The 19551-nt window shown below is 33.7% G+C and overlaps 1 protein-coding gene across 1 annotated transcript; it reads left to right on the forward strand.

Moving 5' to 3' along the window:
* The first annotated feature begins 5152 nt into the window (after positions 1–5152).
* On the forward strand, positions 5153–11298 carry LOC110609327 (calcium-dependent protein kinase 28). Its single transcript, XM_021748832.2, has 12 exons — positions 5153–5784; positions 7013–7143; positions 7334–7375; positions 7518–7629; positions 7727–7805; positions 8049–8218; positions 8714–8840; positions 8941–9056; positions 9147–9254; positions 9406–9468; positions 9911–10084; positions 10646–11298. Exons 1-12 carry the CDS (start codon positions 5365–5367, stop codon positions 10808–10810), a joined length of 1707 nt encoding a protein of 568 aa, XP_021604524.1. The 5' UTR covers positions 5153–5364; the 3' UTR covers positions 10811–11298.
* The last annotated feature ends 8253 nt before the right edge of the window (positions 11299–19551 follow it).

Raw genomic sequence — 19551 nt, forward strand, 5'->3', positions numbered from 1 at the left:
GGATTTAGTGATAAATAAATTCAGCAAAAAGTACCTACTGAATAGCTTAGTATATATGTTAATAGATGCCACCCCAAAATTTATCATAGGAATCGATTAATAAATTTTAAAATGTTAATATATATAGACACACACCTAATATTGGGTGCTATTAGGTATTGCCTTTCCATTTTTTTAATAATAACTCAATAACATAAATAAATAAAATATAAACCTCTTGATTTTGAAAATATATTCCATATTGAAAACATTTGAAAATGGTAAATTTGTAATAACAAATTAGTTTGATCATTTTATCGTGGTTAATAGCTAGAGATTTTAATGATAAATTATATTATAGTGAAAAAAAAGGGTTGTAGTGCTCGACCAAAATACTTGATTGATTGTTTTCGGCAGACTGTGGAGGATTGTGGATTGATGGATGTGGATTATGCTGAAAACCGTTTTACATGGGAAAGAGGTGGAGATATAGAAAAATGGGTTCGTGAGTGTTTGGAGTTAATGGCTTTGGCCGGCTTTTGGTGGTTTCAATTAGGTAGCATTTTTCTATTTAAATTGAAAAAATTAATCGAATTAAATTAATTTAACAGGTCAGTTTAATTTTTTATTCTTTTGGATTCGATTTAATTTTTAATTTTAAAAATTTTAATTATTTGAATTCGGTTTGATTTTGATAAAAAAATTAAAAAAACTGAACCGAATTAATTAGTGATAATAGTATATTATTTTTAATAATATCATATTAAAATTTAAATATTTTAATTAAATTTTAAAATATTAAAAATAAAGTATAAAAAAATAATAATAATTAAAAATTTAAATCGAACTGAACTGAATTAAATCAAATTAATTTGATTTTTAATTAAAATCGATTTGGTTTGATTTTCATAAATACCAAAATTTTAATTTTTAATTTATTCGATTCAATTTGTTTTTAAATCGAACATAATTTCAAAGTTTTGAAAATGCAAGGATGCATAATATTGAAACCACTAATAGTGATCATGCTGGTTTGTTGTTAGCTTTGGGGGTTACATTGCTTGGCCCTTTCGCTTGAGAATGCTTGGCTCAAAGAAGATTCCCTTTCTGAAGTAGTCTTGCAATCCTGGCAGGAACAGGAAGGTCACGGTAAAGGTATATCAGAACAAATCTCTATTTGTGCTGGTCAACTGCATGATTGGGGAAGAAGAAGAGAGCAGAATTTAAGGAGAAAAGCTTAGGAAAGATCAGATGGCTAGGTATAAATTTCGGACAGATGCAACTTCTGTTCAATTGTACCAAACTGCTTTAGTAGCTTAGCAGACGATTCTTCTTCAATAGGACATGTATTGGCGTTAGAGAGCTAAACAGCATTGACTTCAGTTTGGTGACTAGAATTGTCGCTATTTTCATATTATAGTTTTGGTTCATCAAAAGAAAAATAATTTTCACCAACTGAAAGATGATATTGGCAGTTAGCATTTTTGGGATTTTGGTCTTATCAATTTAATATGTGATTATTTTGAAAAACTTTTTTCATTGAATCAGGAAAATATGAGTTGATTATTGATTATTTTAATCGAAAAATATAATTCAGCGAGAAACATGAAATAAAAATAATAAATATAAATGATTGGATAGAAATTTTAGATTTATTAAATCGTATATATTTATCATCTTTTTAACTTTTCATATAAGTCTTCATTTTATAATAATTTATTTTTTTTAATAATTTTTTAAAAAATTTTATTTTATTTCAAAAAAAATTGAATTTTTATATAATTTTGTAATAATTTATTTAAATTTATTTTTTACAAAAATGAATCATCCCAACCAAGGGATTATGTTTTGTTATACAACACCTTTTCCTTTCTTTTATTCTGAAAGTAAATAATTCTTAATTTCTTACTTTAATTCAATCTTTTGCACATAAAATGACATTTACTTTTTAGAAAAAAATTGTACATATTGGACTAACGAAAAATGCACTTCAAATTTATATAGTAAGAGTAATATTTTTAAATTAATAAAATAAGTAAAATTATGATTTTTTTTTATAGTGAATGTACATAACACCATTATTGTTTGTTTAAATAATATTTGTTATTTTAATTTTTAAAAATTAAATTTGTATATGCTTATTTTTAAGAAAATTATTATTCTTGCGTTAATTTAAATAAATAATTACTCTATAAAGAATAGAATATTAGTTGTACGAAATTTATAAATAAATATATAAATTATGTTTTTTTAATTAAAATAAAGTAATAAAAAACCAGGGATGTTGATACAATGAAAGGGAATGTGAAGATTAGGTAGAAGCACGTTTCGGTCGTTGAAAATGGCGATTGTCATAAACTATACAATTATTAGTTTATAAAATAAATATATTAAATTTTAATAAAGATATAAATTATAAAATTTCCAATTGAATATAAATATTTAATAAAAAATATTGTAAATAATAAATATAAAAGATATTTATTATATTATCTTGAGTTCATTTGCAATAAATATTTACTATATCATATATAAAAAAAAATAATAAAGTTTAAATTAAAATTTATAAATAATTTATTGTAAAATTTTTCGAGTATTATGACAAATAAAATTTAGTTTTGTTATTTAATATTTATTTTTTTAACATTAATATTAATTAAGAAAAACGTAGAGACAATTTTTATCCAATAAATCAATAAGATAATCTTTGCAAGCTCTAACTTCAATGGCCGCATTCGCTATAGTGGCTATAAATTGCAAGCAAAATCGGCGCTGTGATTTTGATAAAACCTCGTGCGATTTTGAAAATAAAACATTGCCGTGTGTGCATGTCGATTCCACTCGACCTAATGATGGGAAATTATCCTGTGTTTGTCGGTGTATTTTCTCAACCGTAGTAAAATAATGTATTAAATTAATAGTATTAAAATATGAAATTAAAAAAGTAAAAATTACTTATTAAATTAATAACATTATTAAAAATTATGTTTATATAAGAAATTAAATTAAATTTAAATTTATTTTTTTAAATGAAAATTTAATTTAAATTTATTAAAATTTAAATTATTTATTTAAATATTATTGAATTAATATATTACCTCAATCGTGAATACCTAATAATTTCCCATATTTAACTATACATGTCCAAAGTAGTGGCGGCCCTCTTCGGTGGAAAAAGATAAGGAAAATGACTCGCAATTTCAATGAAAATCTGAAATATTATTTAAAATATAAATATATCGTAAGTGTATTTAAATAAATTTAAATTTTTAATTTTGTTGTATTTTAAAAAATTATAGACGTTGTATTTTTAATTTTGTTGACTCTGTCCTAATAATAATTATATTCCATTTAACAAGGGAAAATGAAATCTATACAATTATATCAATTACCAATTAATATAAATGTTTATTTTGAATGTTCATATGTGTGAAATTATTTTTAATGATAATAAAAAGTCTAGGCTCAATAGATAAAAATTATAAGATATAAAACATGTAATTTTTAAGATTTCTTTAATTGTTAAGTCTTTTTAAAATTATTATATTATATATATATTGACAAAGTCAAAGTCAAAGTCTTTGTTGTGTAAGTTTGACGTTGTCGTTTAGCATGCACGACTTGGAGGAATGTACCAGTGTGTCCTAATTCAACACAAATACATAATTTCTTATCTAAGCTGAAAATTACTTTTGAGAAATAGATTTTTAGAAACTTTTTTTGAATATATACATATATATTTGTCACGTGTGAAATAAAGAGGGGAATTGTCTCGTGAATTTATTTGTTAATTTGATATCAATAGCTATTTTTTAATCAGACAAAAAGGTGATATAAAATATTCCATCTTTTAATAAATTTAATATTTAAATTTATTTTTTTATTACTTATTTCTAGCCTTATTTATTATATACTAAAAAATTTTTTATTTAAATTAAATATATTTACTCAATACATAATATGAATACAATAGATCTACTATAATTTTGTATTTTGAATTCATATATATTTTAAATTTATAATAAATATATGTAAAAAAAATACCGTTCATTTCAAAAACTAAGAAATGTATATCTTCAATTTAAATAGCTTTTATATATTTATTTATATATATATATATAAAATAAATAATATATTGATATGACTAGAAATAAAATTAAATTATAATTAATCGATTTAAAAAAAATTAAAATAATTAATACTAAAATAGTCATTCCGATAGTTAAATCAATAAATTGATAAAATAAATAAATTTAATAAATTATTTTGAATTTTAAATTAAAATATAATATATATTTTTATTTATAATGCACATTTACTTTTATACTGTAAAAAAATAGAGTTGTTTATTAAATTTTATAAAAATTCAATTAGTGAATAGGAGATTCTGTATTTATATGTATAATGCGAATTTATTAAATTATATTCACTAACGGTAACTTTATATGAATACTTAATTTACTCATATTCTATTCTATTGAAAACACGTTAAAGTTCTATAGAAAATATTTTTTAAATAAAATAAGTTATTTTTTATTATTTAAGTTTAATTTAAAAAATAAAATACATTATAAATTTATATAAATGTTTTTGATTGGTAGCCACAAGCTAGATTTAAGGTATCCATGATAGACATAACATTTATTTATGTTAGCTCACTATTTGAATATTTTTAATTGGAATAATAATAATAATAATAAATTTTTAAATTTCTAAAATATGAATAATATGTTTTTTGTTTAAAGGGGCAAATAAAAAACATTTTGAAGCTTTTTATAAACTTTTATAGTGATTAAATATAAGAAACACGTTAAAAATATGGCCATATTTAATTTACTTCTAATTAAAAACTAAAATTTTAGTCTTAGTATATTTAGCTGGGATAAATTAATCGGAGAAAGTTTTAAATTTATAAAAAAATATTAAAATGGAAAATACTATAATAAAAATTAAGTAAAATCATGAAATTTTAATATAAATTTAAAAAATAATGAACTCAATTTAAAAAAGATAAATGAACATGATAGAAAAATATATTTTAAAAAAATATTTTCACTAAGATTGAAATTAAAAAACATTTGATTATATAATAAATAAAAATAAACTTAAAATTATACAGAAATAATAATGTTAAAAATTCAGGCGTAAAGAAAATAAAAGAAAAAGGAGAAGAAAGTCTTATTTTTGACCACCTATCACCACCTCTCTCTTTCTTCTCTTCTTCCTCCCATCTTCTCCTTCTCTTCCCCTCCAAAGATCCTTTCATCCATCCTCTTGTGAATCAGATATTCATACAAATATTATGAGCGACTTGCTTTTGACATTTCTCATGTATGTTTCTCCAAATCATTTAATGAAGGTTTGCTAATAATCGTTAGAATCAAAATGGGTGCCTGCTTCTCCACCATCAAAATCAGTGGTTCTAACAGCAATAGCACCGGTGCCGCCGCCGCTGGCCACCACTATCATCGCAAGGAAATCACCAATAACCCACAATCAACGACCGCGAATAGACAATCGTCAAATCAAAAGAATGATAATAATAACAATGAGACTCGCAAGAGTAGACAACTGCAAACACAGCAGCAGCAGCAGCAGCATAAGATTAAAGAAAAGCAGACTTCCAGGCGACAAAGTGGGATGATCCCATGTGGTAAACGAACGGATTTTGGATATGCCAAGGATTTTGATAGGCGATACGTGATCGGAAAATTATTGGGCCATGGCCAATTTGGGTACACCTATGTTGCCACTGATAAAGCTAACGGAGATCGTGTCGCAGTCAAAAGGATTGATAAAAATAAGGTATTCCTTCTCTTTCGTGTTTGTGATTATTTTGGTCAATCGGTTATTTTTGTTTGTCAATCCTTTTTTTTTTTGGGGGGTTTTTTTGACCTAAAGTGGCTATTGATGAATCTCGGTAAGTTGTGGCGTTTTAGATTCGTTTATGTCTCTGTTGTAAACGAACTGGGATTTCAATTTAATGTAGCTGTTTTCTGGTTAATGGGGAGTAAGTGAAATCTAAAGGAATTATTTTTTTGATTGCTATTGTTAATGATGTTTTGGATGCTAGCGATTCTGGTTATGGATTTGATTTATGAATAATGGATATTGAGCATAAGGTCATTGAAGGATATTTGCTTTGCTTGTCGGTATATTCCCATTTTCTTTAGTTGCAATTATAATATGACCCCTTTTTGCTTGAAAATTGAGCTTGTATCAAGTGGATTTTACTGTCTTCTTTTACTATTGATCTGAAGATTGATGTTTCCTTGTCGGGTTTCCATGCCACTTTTTTCCATATATTCTTACGTTCAATGCTTTACAAACAGTTGCATCTCTGACAACATCTGTTTTCATTATCATTGAGCTAATCGGTATTTTAATATTATCCAATTAAGTGAGTTGGCTGTGGGCTTAACTCATTCGATGTTTGAATTATCAAATGATCACTGTGAATTTTGTTTGGATTGATCAGTAGCTTCGCTTTGCTGCATATGAGCTTTAACCAGTTAAAACTTTCTTCTTCTTCTTAACTATGGACTTTAATTTCAAGAATTTCCTTGTCATATATTTTTCAATGAGGTTAAATTGTCAGTATATATTGTGTAATGATCAGTTTCTGAAACAGAGCTAGTGTTCATTTTCTTTTGCCCTCATCAAAAGAGAAGAACAACTTTTTGTTGAGAAAGGATATCCTGACTCTTCTATATCCCATCTTTACTAAAGTTTTCCTTTTCAAGTTTGTCCATGAAAAATTCTAGTTATGTTCTTTAGCACCTCTTTTTAATACTGTAGTGAATGTTTTATTCCGTCTCCAATTAGGCAATAAGTAGTTATCTACCCATTTTTGAGTATGGCCTGAGAGACTAGACTAATCTTGCCACCAATTAAGGCTTGAAAGCATAGAGGGAATTAGTGTCAAATCGTCATGGGTTTTAGTTTTTAAAGAAATGTTACCTTTCTAAGTATGTGTCATTCGGAAGGTGCTTTTTGGTGCTATCTTAAAGCTAATCCTTGGCTTTGATGCTAGATGGTTCTTCCTATTGCTGTTGAGGATGTTAAGAGGGAGGTCAAGATATTGCAGGAACTTGCTGGCCATGAGAATGTTGTTCAGTTTTATGATGCATTTGAGGATGATTCTTATGTATATATAGTAATGGAGTAAGTCTTACGGTTATAAGTTCTGTTTCGACTATGCATCAATTTTTTTAATGAAGTTTTCCATAAATGCATATCCTTCCATTTGTGCTTTGTCCACAGCACAGGAAATACTAGTCTCCATTTATTATGATCTTTTGTATTTTACCATCACTTTTTAACTTTATGGTTTCTTTACTCTGCCTTTTATTAGGTTATGTGAGGGTGGCGAATTGCTGGACCGCATATTGGCGAAGTAAGAGTCTTCATTTCTGAAAATTTATTGTTTTTTGCTGGCTTTGTGCCATTTTGGTGTGTTAAATTTGTGTTAAAAAAATGGCGTATTAATTTGTTCTGCACAATATTTCATATACTCATGTTTGATTTTATTCATTCAGAAAGGATAGTCGTTATACAGAGAAAGATGCAGCAGTAATTGTACGACAGATGCTCAAAGTTGCAGCTGAGTGTCATTTACATGGTTTGGTACACCGTGACATGAAACCAGAGGTATTAAGAGTTTATTAATGTGGATGTCATTCATGGAGTATATAATTATTTATAGTCATGCTTACTGATAACGGTGGCATATTTTTCTTGCTTGTAGAACTTTCTTCTGAAGTCAAGCAAGGAGAACTCACCTCTGAAGGCCACAGATTTTGGCCTGTCCGACTTCATTAAACCAGGTGAGTTGTGGCTTTGTGTGATCTGCTGACTAACTATTTATATCTCCAGTAACAGTTTGTTCTTTCTTAGACATGGGTAGTGTATAGATATTTTCATTTATATACTTGAGAGTTGAGACATACACATATACAGATACATGCATATAGACATTTACAACTCTCTCATGCCAACTGTGATTAACATTTCAGACCATTCCTTCAAGAACTGCTGAAACCATTCTCACACTGACAAAATTGGTGCAGGCAAGAAATTTCAGGACATTGTTGGTAGTGCCTACTATGTTGCCCCTGAAGTGTTAAAACGCAGGTCTGGACCTGAATCAGATGTCTGGAGTATTGGTGTGATTACATACATTTTGCTATGTGGGAGGCGCCCTTTTTGGGATAAAACTGAGGATGGTATATTTAAGGAGGTGTAGTACAATCTTAAGATACTTGTTTCTACTTCTTTTTTTTTTTTGCCATTTTTCTTTCCTGCTGGCATGTCTCTGCAAACTTACATTATGATGTTTTTTATTACAAAATTAGATTTGTTTTATTGATATTTCCAGATTATGTTGCCCTAAGCAACCTTTTTATAAGACCTTTGTCCTGCAAATGCTGTAATCATTTGTGCTCCAGTTCTCAGTTTGTGTATTTGAAGAAAAGATTAGACAGTTTCAATTTTTTATTTTTGCAGCTTTATATGTTCTCTGAATAATTATATTCATGGGTTAGGGTTAATGTCATTTTAAATTCAGAAAACTGATGTCTTAAGTATAATATGTTTGGTGATATTTATATGAACTTAATTGTTTATGTTTCTTGTGACGTTTCCAATTTCTACTTGATTGGATAAGCATGGTACCATGTTTTATTTTTGTAATTAATAATTAATATCTTGAGATACTGATGTCTAAAGTTTGCAGGTCTTGAGGAATAAACCTGATTTTCGTCGCAAACCATGGCCAAGCATAAGTAATAGTGCCAAAGATTTTGTAAAGAAGTTACTGGTCAAAGATCCTCGGGTCAGACTTACCGCCGCTCAGGCCCTATGTATGTGTTCAAAGCGCTTACTAGGGAAAGAAATAAATGCTGATAAATTATGATGTATTACAAATATATTTTTGGCTCTAAAGGCTGTTCCTTTTTGCAGCACATCCATGGGTCAGAGAAGGAGGAGATGCATCTGAAATTCCAATTGACATATCTGTTCTGAATAATATGCGACAATTTGTGAAGTACAGCCGTTTAAAACAGTTTGCTTTAAGGGTAAAACAGATATATTTACTGTTGGATTATTCTAGGTCAAGTGACTACTTGTTTATGTATGATTTTTTACGAATAATTGATGCCTTGCAGGCATTGGCTAGCACACTTGATGATGCAGAGCTGGCTGATCTTCGGGATCAGTTTGATGCCATTGACGTTGATAAAAATGGTTCTATTAGTCTTGAAGAGATGAGACAGGTATTTTTCTTTTCCCTGTTAGTCCTTTGATATCTCTAGGGTGATATCTTTATCCAGAATTTCATGTCGTGCATTCTATTGTTTGATTAAGAGTATTTCCTCTTATACAGTTTTTTTTTAAATAATTTTAACTAGGATGATTTTAATGCAGGCACTTGCTAAAGACCTTCCTTGGAAGATGAAAGACTCCCGTGTCCTGGAGATTCTTCAAGCGGTGAGCATGATTTATGCTTTGTTGTCTAGGAAGAACATTTTGTCTACAGATAATGGAGGGGATATTATCTTTCAACTTGTTCAAGATGCTATCCTTACTTTCGATGCATTGGCCATTCTTATGTTTTCTGCTTGAAACAAGTACTGTAAGATTCATGGGTCGTACAGATAAAGATAATGATGATGATTCTTTATATGATTATTCCTTTCTTTCTTTTTTCCTTCTTTTCTTCTTCTTCCTTATAATAAGAAAAATGGTTGCTATTAATTTAACAGATTGGGGTATAACCCTCCAAACTTTGTGACACTTCCATACGAAGGGGTTTAGCTACTATAGAATTTCCAGTGAAATAAATATTACCTCAGCCTTGTTTTACATTGCCTATGAACACTGCTTTGTTGCAACTGGAACCTAATGAAGGGTCTATATCTGTTTAATGCAGATTGACAGCAACACGGATGGACTTGTTGATTTCTCTGAGTTTGTTGCTGCTGCCCTACATGTGCATCAACTAGAGGAACACAATTCAGAAAAGTGGCATCTGCGTTCACAAACTGCTTTTGAGAAATTTGATATTGATAAAGATGGTTATATAACACCAGAAGAACTAAGAATGGTTAGTATTTCCTTACACTGTACTTATGCTATCATAATTCTACACCTTTCAAAGCTTCGAAATAAGAATGGAGAAAGAACAAGGATATTGGGCAGATGATGTCTGACTGATTGCTCTAGGACTTCATTTTTTTGGTTTAAGCAACTGATCTTGGTTGGCATGAAGCAGTCGCTATGCAGTTCTTTCAGGGTTCAATAATTAACATGGGTTTTGAACTCAACGGTAGCTGTAATTGAAGAAATTATTGATAAGCATCTTTTACATGTATCAGATTAGAAAAAATTTCCAGGGATTGTTGGAGTTGCTTCATTTAGTTTTGGCATGTGGAATCACAATTATTGCTATGCATTTATATCCATGTGAAAGACCCCTTCTCATGTTTGAGTAACATGGCAATCGTGCAAGTGTTTTTGTAATCAAAACCTAGATCACACGGGAGTTTGGTACCGGGGAGGTTGTCTGTACTTTGTCTAAGGGCAAGGCTAGGTTACTCGATGTGATTTCATCTTTATTGCTTTGGTCTAATTGCTTTCAAACTGATTTTGCTTTATTGCCTTGTAGCACACGGGCTTAAAAGGATCCATTGACCCACTTCTTGAGGAAGCCGATATTGATAAAGATGGTAAAATAAGCCTATCAGAATTCCGTAGACTGCTAAGAACAGCAAGTATTAGTTCAAGAACTGCACCAAGCCCATCTGCTCGTCGAAACTCTCGAATGATTTAGAGCACAAACAGAGTTCTGAAGACGGAGAGAAGTGAGAGAATCGCAGAAGCAGAGTTGCCTTGTGCATAAGTTGTTGATTTGGGTATCTCAGCTCCATTACCATCCATTTAGTTGTGCTGAACTCTTTTTTTAAGTTATGAATGGTAGCATTCCCCCCATAGGATTGTAATGATAGAAAGTGGAGAGGTGTTGGTGGTCTATGGAGGAGAGCATGGCTCTGCGTGTGGTAGTCTATGGAGGAGAGCATGGCTCTGCGTCTGGTGGTCATACTATTGTAAATCCTTTTGGACTGTCGGAGACATTCTCTGTCGTGCCTTATGAATGGTGATGCCTAACAGCGAATAGAATACCAATAAATGATTGGTGTTTTACATATCTATCAATGTTTATTGTGACGAGAAAACCTTGAATTTGTACTTCGTATTCCTTGTTTTTAGAAAATTTATGCATGTTAATAGTGCTGCCTTCTCTGGCTGCATTCCTGGCTATTTGCTTAATTGTAATTTACTTTCTAGTGTTTAGCTATAATATTAAAAATAATAAATGTTGCTATTGAGATTTATGTAAATAACTTGTTGGAAAAAACTGACACTCTCTTATTTATAATTTTCATTTTAATAATGTAAGATTTATATATAATCACACTTAGAAATTCAGACAAGTTCATTGATATTACAATGGGCAATCGAGCTGCTTGGTTACAGAGGAAAGAAGGATCGTGTAAGGTTTTAGATGCTAAAAAGTGAGCTGCATCATTTCCTGATCTGTGGACAAAATTGAAGTTGATAGAATGAATGTCATTTATGATTCCTTCAAAGGATGATACTGTATTAGCTCCTTGGACTACTTGAAACGTCAACTGAGAGTTTCCTTGGAGAAACCATGAGACGTTTCAAGTATGATCGTCTCGCGACAAGCGTCAGACTCCAAAATTAATGGATCTGGAATAGCAGAAATTTTCCTATAGCTCCATGCTAAAGGGTTACCTCGAAATCTCGAGCTATAGCTGCCACCGCTCCCGTTTTGGAAATTTTATTCACCCCTGCATCAAGATTTATATTTATGAAACCAGAATCAAGGGGACCAAAGCACAGTCTGACTAGCAGATGATGGAGATGGTTCTTGTGCAGCTAAGTAATCTTCAAGGTGACAGATAGCTTGAGAAAGGGGTTCTAGCCTTGTTTTGCGGCTCACACATGGTATTCCACCTCACAAAGTGTAATTTTCTTTCATCTCGAGTGTAACCTCACCAAAAGTAGGGGTTAATATTTTTTATGCCATTGCAAAGAGATGGAAGGAAATTTAAAGCAAGACATAGTACTGAGCGAATATTAACAATCTGACCACTAATGCTGGAATAATTGCAGAGAATTCGCTTAATCATCTCGGCTTGTTGGGGAAGAAGCTTTTACAAAGATGATTGAATCATATGCGAAAAGCAAGTGGGTAACTTGCTACCTAAATAATTACTATTCTGATTTCCACTCACCTTATCGACAACTTTGCTTAGATTTTATCTTTTCAAAAAAGAAAAAAAAAAGGAAGGATTTGCCTAACATTTTAGAAAAGGACGTGTCACAATCAAAGCAATAAGAAATTAGGAGTATGATGATGAGTGTATCCATTTTAATTAAGGAAGATGGATGACACTTGTAATTTTGTTCTTTTTTCCATGGCTAACGAGAGCAGCATCGCCCGTTTCCCCACATGGATGTCACTGTTGTTGTTCTTGTTTAATCTTTTAAGATGGTAGAAAGCTTAGTCACTCTCTCAATTTTTCAAACCCGTCCTTGTCTGCGATTATTTCATTATACATACATAGATTTATTTTACTTATGGTAAAATTAATTTGAAATTTATTATAATTAGTAATCATAATTCAATTATTATTATATACAAAAAATATGGAAGGTTCTGGCAAAAGAGATGATAAAGTCGGAATTGAGATTAACATTAATTACTAAGATAAGAAACAAACGGACAAAACAAGTAGACCAAAATCTCATCCAATTGAATTATAATTTTCCTTAGACAAAATCATGACACCAGCAGCCAATAAGGAATAAATGGATAATAATGCAAGGACGGTTATCAAGATAAAATTTACTATTCACATTTCCGTGAAACGTGTCAATTGATTAGAGAGTGTATAACTAAAACACAATTTTCATTCATTTTATATTTTTATATTATATTAAAAAATTTATTTTTTATTAATTTTTTAATTATATTTATTTAAAAAAAATTAAATTTTATTAAATATAAAAGGATATTTTAAAAATTTCTTTAAAAATAAAATAAAATAAAATAGAATTGTAATAATTAATTCATATATTATTATAATATAAAAATGTACAATAATTTTAAAAAAATAAATAAAAATTATAGTAAAAAGTAATAAAATTTTAAATATTTATTTTAATATAAAAAAATTACTATTTGTTCATAGATAAAAAAAACAAACTTCTAATTATTGTCTGTAAAAACATGTTTTTTCCTAAAATATATCATGTACGACACATCGTTACAGGTGTTGAGTTTGTCCAAGTAACTCTTCGGTTATTCCTAGGGTTAGGTTCGTTATGAGTGTATATATATATGTATAATATTGTTAATTTATTTTTTTTATGTTTGTATTTTAAAAAATAAATATGTAATTCTATAAAATTAATTGTAATTACAAATAATTTCTATTAAATTTGATGAGTTTCACAAATTTTACATAACAATATTTTTTATAATTAAATTTACATATTAAATAATTTTCTCTCAATTAATATTTAATCAAACTCTAATGTTAAAAAATACGAAAACATAAACCTAACTTTTTATTTATTTACTATTAACGTGTTTAAATAATTATATAAAAATATAATTCTTTTAGATAATCAACCAGTTGAAATTAATAAATTTTATTTATAATAAATTCGTGGTATTTTATACGAGGATTAACAAAAAATTTTTTTTTTTAACCTTTAAAAATACTATAAGCTTATAATGAGCAACAACGTGATCAGTATTCGGTTCAAATAAAAAAAATTAATCGAATTAAATTAATTTTAAAATTAGTTTGATTTTTTATTCAATTCAGTTCGGTTTGATTTTTTAATTTCAAAAATTTTAATTATTTCGTTTCAGTTAGGTTTTAATAAAAAAAATAAAAAAATTGAATCGAATCGATTAACAATAATAATACGTTATTTTCAATAATATAGAGTGATGACTGCTGGATTTCTTCATCCCGGCCTAAAGGCCAGGCCCCTGAAAACAGTCCATGATTCGAAGGCTTCAATATTCCCCTCGAGAGTCAGGTCCAGCCCGCTCAGTCACAGGACCAGACTTCACCTAGACCCCTCAATCAAGCCGGCCCAAACCTCTCGGCCCAGTAATCAGGCCCTCACCAGGCTCAACTTCAGCCCTACCATTCAACCCAGCCCGGAAAGGGGAAAATGACCAAGATGCCCCGCTGGTAGGTCCTTCCGCATGCGTATCAGAGGAGAATTAATGGCCGTTACGCATGGAGCAGGCGCCTGACACATCCGTACATACGGAGCTGAGCGGCAGAAGACAGCTAGCATTGTGGCAGAGAGACAAATATATATATCACGGTAAAGGCCACGCAAAAGGGGGCTCTCTCTTCTTCTTCCTTCTCCTTCCTGGACACCATTTTTATTCTTTCTGCAACCCTTGCCTAAATATACTACTCTGAGCCATAAAATCTGACTTGAGCGTTGGAGGGCCTCCACCGGGGCACCTCCGGTAGGCCCCTGACCATTCTTTCTTATTTTACAGGTCCTTTCACCAGGTAAAACATGGAGAGACCCATCAGGGAGCCCAGCAAGAAGAGACCCAGAAGGAAACCAGATCTATCATGGACCAGGAAGAGGAAAAGATTTATCAAATGGCGTCGTCTGTGGGAAACGAAGGGGACCTTTTTGTCACCGGAGTTCCTAAATCCACCCATTGAGATCCACATGGAGGTATGAAAGCTTATGCGAAAAAGAAAGCTGGAGATTTACAGTAACCCAGCTGAAAAGAAAGACCCAGCTGGTTTAAGAATATCTTGACAGTCTTTTAATCTTCATTTTCCTACCCTCGTTGTTTATTTTAACATTTATTGAATTTTATTACTACTAACTTTTCTTTGAGATCTGACGAGGTGAAACTTCAGATCGAAATGCTTGTCTCTGAATGTAGATTTTAATCTTTTTTGTAAAAGGAAAAAAAGAATGAAAAGTATATATATATTTGTTGAAGTTGTGAGGTCGGCTGTAAAATTCCAGGTTAGCAAGTTAGAGAGAAAATTAATAAATGAAAAATAGACGAGGTTGGACTAACATTTCAGGTCGGATAGGACATGAGGTCAGAGGATACACTATTCACAGCCATCCAACTCTGTTGCAGAGCAACGCTCCTCAAGTATCAGAGCAACCTGGAGATAATAGGAAATAATCAAATATCCAGGCAAGGTGGATAAGCTCGGACGTGGTATGCCGTCCAGCTCAAAGACAAGGTGAGATGAGATACCCAGGTCTGCATGGTCGGCATTAGTCCGTTTGATTGTCGAGAGAACGACTGATCAAGCACCGCTAGTAAGACCGTCAATGGTTTCGCTGGTCGGAGTAGCAGAACAGAAAGGAGCTCGGCAAATCCAACGACCACCGCACAAAATTACTCGCTGAGGTCGGATCCGTGCTCGAGTTTAGATCTGTGATCGAGGTCGGAGCCGCGGGGGAGATCGGGCTCACATTTCAGGGCAGATAAAAATGATCTGTCGCGTCCAGTTGCCGCTCTCTGCTGGGGATCGCGTAATGTCGGAGGTCGGAGCCGTGTTTAGCAAAGCAGAAAAGAAATTGGCAAATCCGACCGCCACAGCGATAGACCGCTCATTGAGGTCGGACCCGTGCTCGAGCTGAGATGTGATCGAGGTCGGAGCCGTGTTTGTGATCGGGATTCGGGCCCACATTTCAGGTTAGATAAAAATAATCGTCTAGTACCGGGAGCTCGGCTCCACTATCGCTACGGGAAGGAGGCCACCACTTGAAAGTCAATGCAAAAACAGAGTAAACTTGAAGCCACCAATCTATCAGCTGAGGGAATACCCTTCCTCGCAATCTCAAATTGATCCAAAAATTGAACACCCAAATGGCTCAAATCCAAAGACCCAAAAGCATTATTGATTTTCTAGGAGAAGAAATAATCAGAATCATAACACCAGTATCAATCTGCATGTTCATTGTGGTGATTCTGGTCTCAATTCTCAACACGGACTCCTCGTCGGCATCAACAACAATAAACACCATAGCTACCATGGCTTACACTGAGACAACCTCGGACTCCTTCTGGGATAAGCTCGGAGGTACCCTTTTGAACTCTCTTGTGTTTGTGGCTGTTGTCACTGTTGTTACTTTCCTTCTGGTGCTTCTTTTTTACCTTAGATGCACTCAGCTCTTGAAAATATACATGGGTTTCTTACAATGGGCTAGGGCCTATAACAGCAAGACAAGTGTCCTCTGTTTGCCTTTTTGTTTGCCAATAATACATATACATTTGACAAAAAAAAAATGAAAGAAAGAAAGAAAGAAATGGAAGAAAACAGCCACCAGCCGGGCCCACAACCCTAACTTTTACTCAGGGAGAGAGAGCAAGCAAGAGCAAACAGCAGTATATTATTACCTGACTACCATATATATTGGGGACGAAAAAAGAGAATCACAGTCAGAGAAACGGAGGGGAAACGAGCATAGGTCGTAACACTTTGCTATTGATTTGTGCTTCTGAGGGGTTGAATCCGGAGGCGCAATACCTCCCAAATCTTAAGAATGCCCTCTATGATGAACTTGATCTTTTGAATAACTGGAAATGCACTGATCAGGCATCATGTGAGTGGATCGGTGCGAACCGCACTTTCAATTATGAACCCGCACTCACTCGGTCCTCGAGAGCCTGCACTCATCTGAAATGCTGCTCGCCACATTTTTGACAATCATGCCGATTGATGATTGAAATAAGGTACACATTACTTGACACGTGTCATTAGCATAATTACTGTTGGATAAATTTATAAGCCCTTAATTGCTTATTTTAAATACTCATGATATATATATATATATGCTCCAGTTACCCAAATCACACTTTGTTGTGTATATTTATTATTTTGCTTCAGAATTTCAAGCATGCCTTTAGTTATTGACAATTATTTTAATTAAATATTAGTGAATATAAATGATTTCATGGATTATTAAAGGGCGTACTTCGTATGTAAATAGTAAGATTAAATTTAATTAAAGTATATATCTTTATGAGTTTAGATATCTTGATAATTGCTCACATTATATAGATTGAAAAATTCTGGAGAAATTTACACATGCAAAAATATTGTTCATTGCATCTCTAAAAATTGCATGAGTTAATACTTGCATGTATCTGAAAAATGAAACCAAGTGACATGTGCGACATATTATTAATTGACGGATATTATTGAATTAACAATGAACTTCCTCGTTACATACACTCTGTGCAAGCTTTTATTTTGCAGAATGAGCTTGAATCTTGCGTAAGACCTCAATTAGGCACAAAACCAATTGAGATGACGAAGCGACAGTAAGGCCAATGAGCCTGAATCCCGTGCAAGGCTAAAGAGCCTGGAAGCGACAGTAAGGCCAATGAGCCTGAATCCCGTGCAAAACCTCAAGGAGGTACAAAAAACAGCCGGCGGGGCCCCGAGGTCACCCCGGAGCAAAGAAGACCGGGATCCCCTAGAACTCCCGGGAAAACAAAACAAAAAACAAATCGGCGGGGCCCCGAGGTCACCCCGGAGCAAAGAAGACCGGGATCCCCTAGAACTCCTGGGAAAACAAAACAAAAAATAATCGGCGGGGCCCCGAGGTCACCCCGGAGCAAAGAAGACCGGGATCCCCTAGAACTCCCGGGAAAACAAAACAAAAAACAGCCGGCGGGGCCCCGAGGTCACCCCGGAGCAAAGAAGACCGGGATCCCTTAGAACTCCCGGGAAAACAAAACAAAAAACAGCCGGCGGGGCCCCGAGGTCACCTCGGAGCAAAGAAGACTGGGATCCCCTAGAACTCCCGGGAAAACAAAACAAAAAACAACCGGCGGGGCCCCGAGGTCACCCCGGAGCAAAGAAGACCGGGATCCCCTAGAACTCCCTGGAAAACAAAGCAAAAATAGCCGGTGGGGCCCCGAGGTCACCCCGGAACAGAAACGGCCAGGATCCCATAAGATCTCCTGGAGCAAAAACAACCGGCGAGGCCCCGAGGCCATCCCGGGAAAACAAAGAAGACCGGGATCCCCTAGAACTCCCGAAAAAACAAAATAAGAACGGTCGGTGGGGATCTTAAAAGACCTCCCGGAGCATGAAGACCGGGATCCCCTAGAACTCCCGAGAAAACAAAGAAGACCGGGATCCCCTAGAACTCCAGGGAAAACAAAATAAAAACGGCCGGCGAAGATCTCCAAGATCTCCTGGAGCAACAAAGACCATGATCCCAAAGAGGTCCTGGCAAAAGAAGACCTCACTGAGGTCCTGGCAAAAGAAGACCTCAATGAGGCAGAAGACCTCACTGAGGCAGAAGACCTCAATGAGGCAGAAGACCTCACTGAGGCAGAAGACCTCAATGAGGCAGAAGACCTCACTGAGGCAGAAGACCTCACTGAGGCAGAAGACCTCAAAGAGGCAGAAGACCTCACTCTGAGGTAGAAGACCTCACTGAGGCAGAAGACCTCACTGAGGCAGAAGACCTCAATGAGGCAGAAGACCTCACTGAGGCAGAAGACCTCAAAGAGGCAGAAGACCTCAATGAGGCAGAAGACCTCACTAAGGCAGAAGACCTCACTCTGAGGTAGAAGACCTCACTGAGGCAGAAGACCTCAAAGAGGCAGAAGACCTCAAAGAGGCAGAAGACCTCAATGAGGCAGAAGACCTCACTGAGGCAGAAGACTTCATTGAGAGGTAGAAGACCTCACTGAGGTAGAAGACCGGCGAAGATCTCAAAGATCTCCCGGAGCAAAAATAGCCGGAATCCCCAAGATCATCCGGTGCTACAAGCAAAAACAACTCATAAGAACATAGTTCCGATCTCACATAAAAGATTGGGGCACGAGACCATAAATGAAAAGCTAAACTCCGACCTCCCAAAGGATCTCGAGTCATCAGGTAGAGAGACTTTGATCTCACACAACAGCCAAAAGTACCAAAGCATCATGCCGATCTCAAGAAAACGAGCGCAGTACTGGTAAACCCGATAAGACAGACCGAATTAAGGCAAAGCGATTTCTAAGCACACTGCATACCAAAATACAAAGCCAAACAAAGAATCAGGGGCAATCATAAGAGGCACTGAACTCGAGAATTGACCGCTCACACTAAACCAATTCAGCTGACCTAGAGAGAGGTCCGGGCAACAAAGAGTCCGCAAAAGGCTCGAGAGCAGACAGCCCATAAACACTCGGGGGCAAAAAACATACACGAGAGTCCAAACGCTCAGATAAAGAATCAAGAAGGCAAGACGGTCAAATCCAAAAACAGATAGTCCGACCCCTGCAATCCAAGGTCGACCTTCCCGGAAGCCTGAAGGGGCCTCACATCTGGACCGGCAAGGCTATAAGCCTATAAAAGAAAAGTTAAAACCAAACAAATGAACAGTCAGACTGAAACACAGCCCGAATAAGGCTCGACAAGAAAGTAAGAAATTAAGTCCGACTTCACGAAAGAGCTCGGG

The sequence above is a fragment of the Manihot esculenta genome, chromosome 2 (assembly GCF_001659605.2).
Source record: "Manihot esculenta cultivar AM560-2 chromosome 2, M.esculenta_v8, whole genome shotgun sequence".
Classification (NCBI taxonomy): domain Eukaryota; kingdom Viridiplantae; phylum Streptophyta; class Magnoliopsida; order Malpighiales; family Euphorbiaceae; genus Manihot; species Manihot esculenta.

Bases quoted from the DNA above. Each gene is read 5' to 3' on its own strand.
- LOC110609327 (XM_021748832.2), top strand. From the start codon at position 5,365: ATGGGTGCCTGCTTCTCCACCATCAAAATCAGTGGTTCTAACAGCAAT. The intron at 8,219-8,713 runs GTGTAGTACAAT...TAAAGTTTGCAG, and splicing joins AGGATGGTATATTTAAGGAG to GTCTTGAGGAATAAACCTGA. The intron at 10,085-10,645 runs GTTAGTATTTCC...ATTGCCTTGTAG, and splicing joins CACCAGAAGAACTAAGAATG to CACACGGGCTTAAAAGGATC.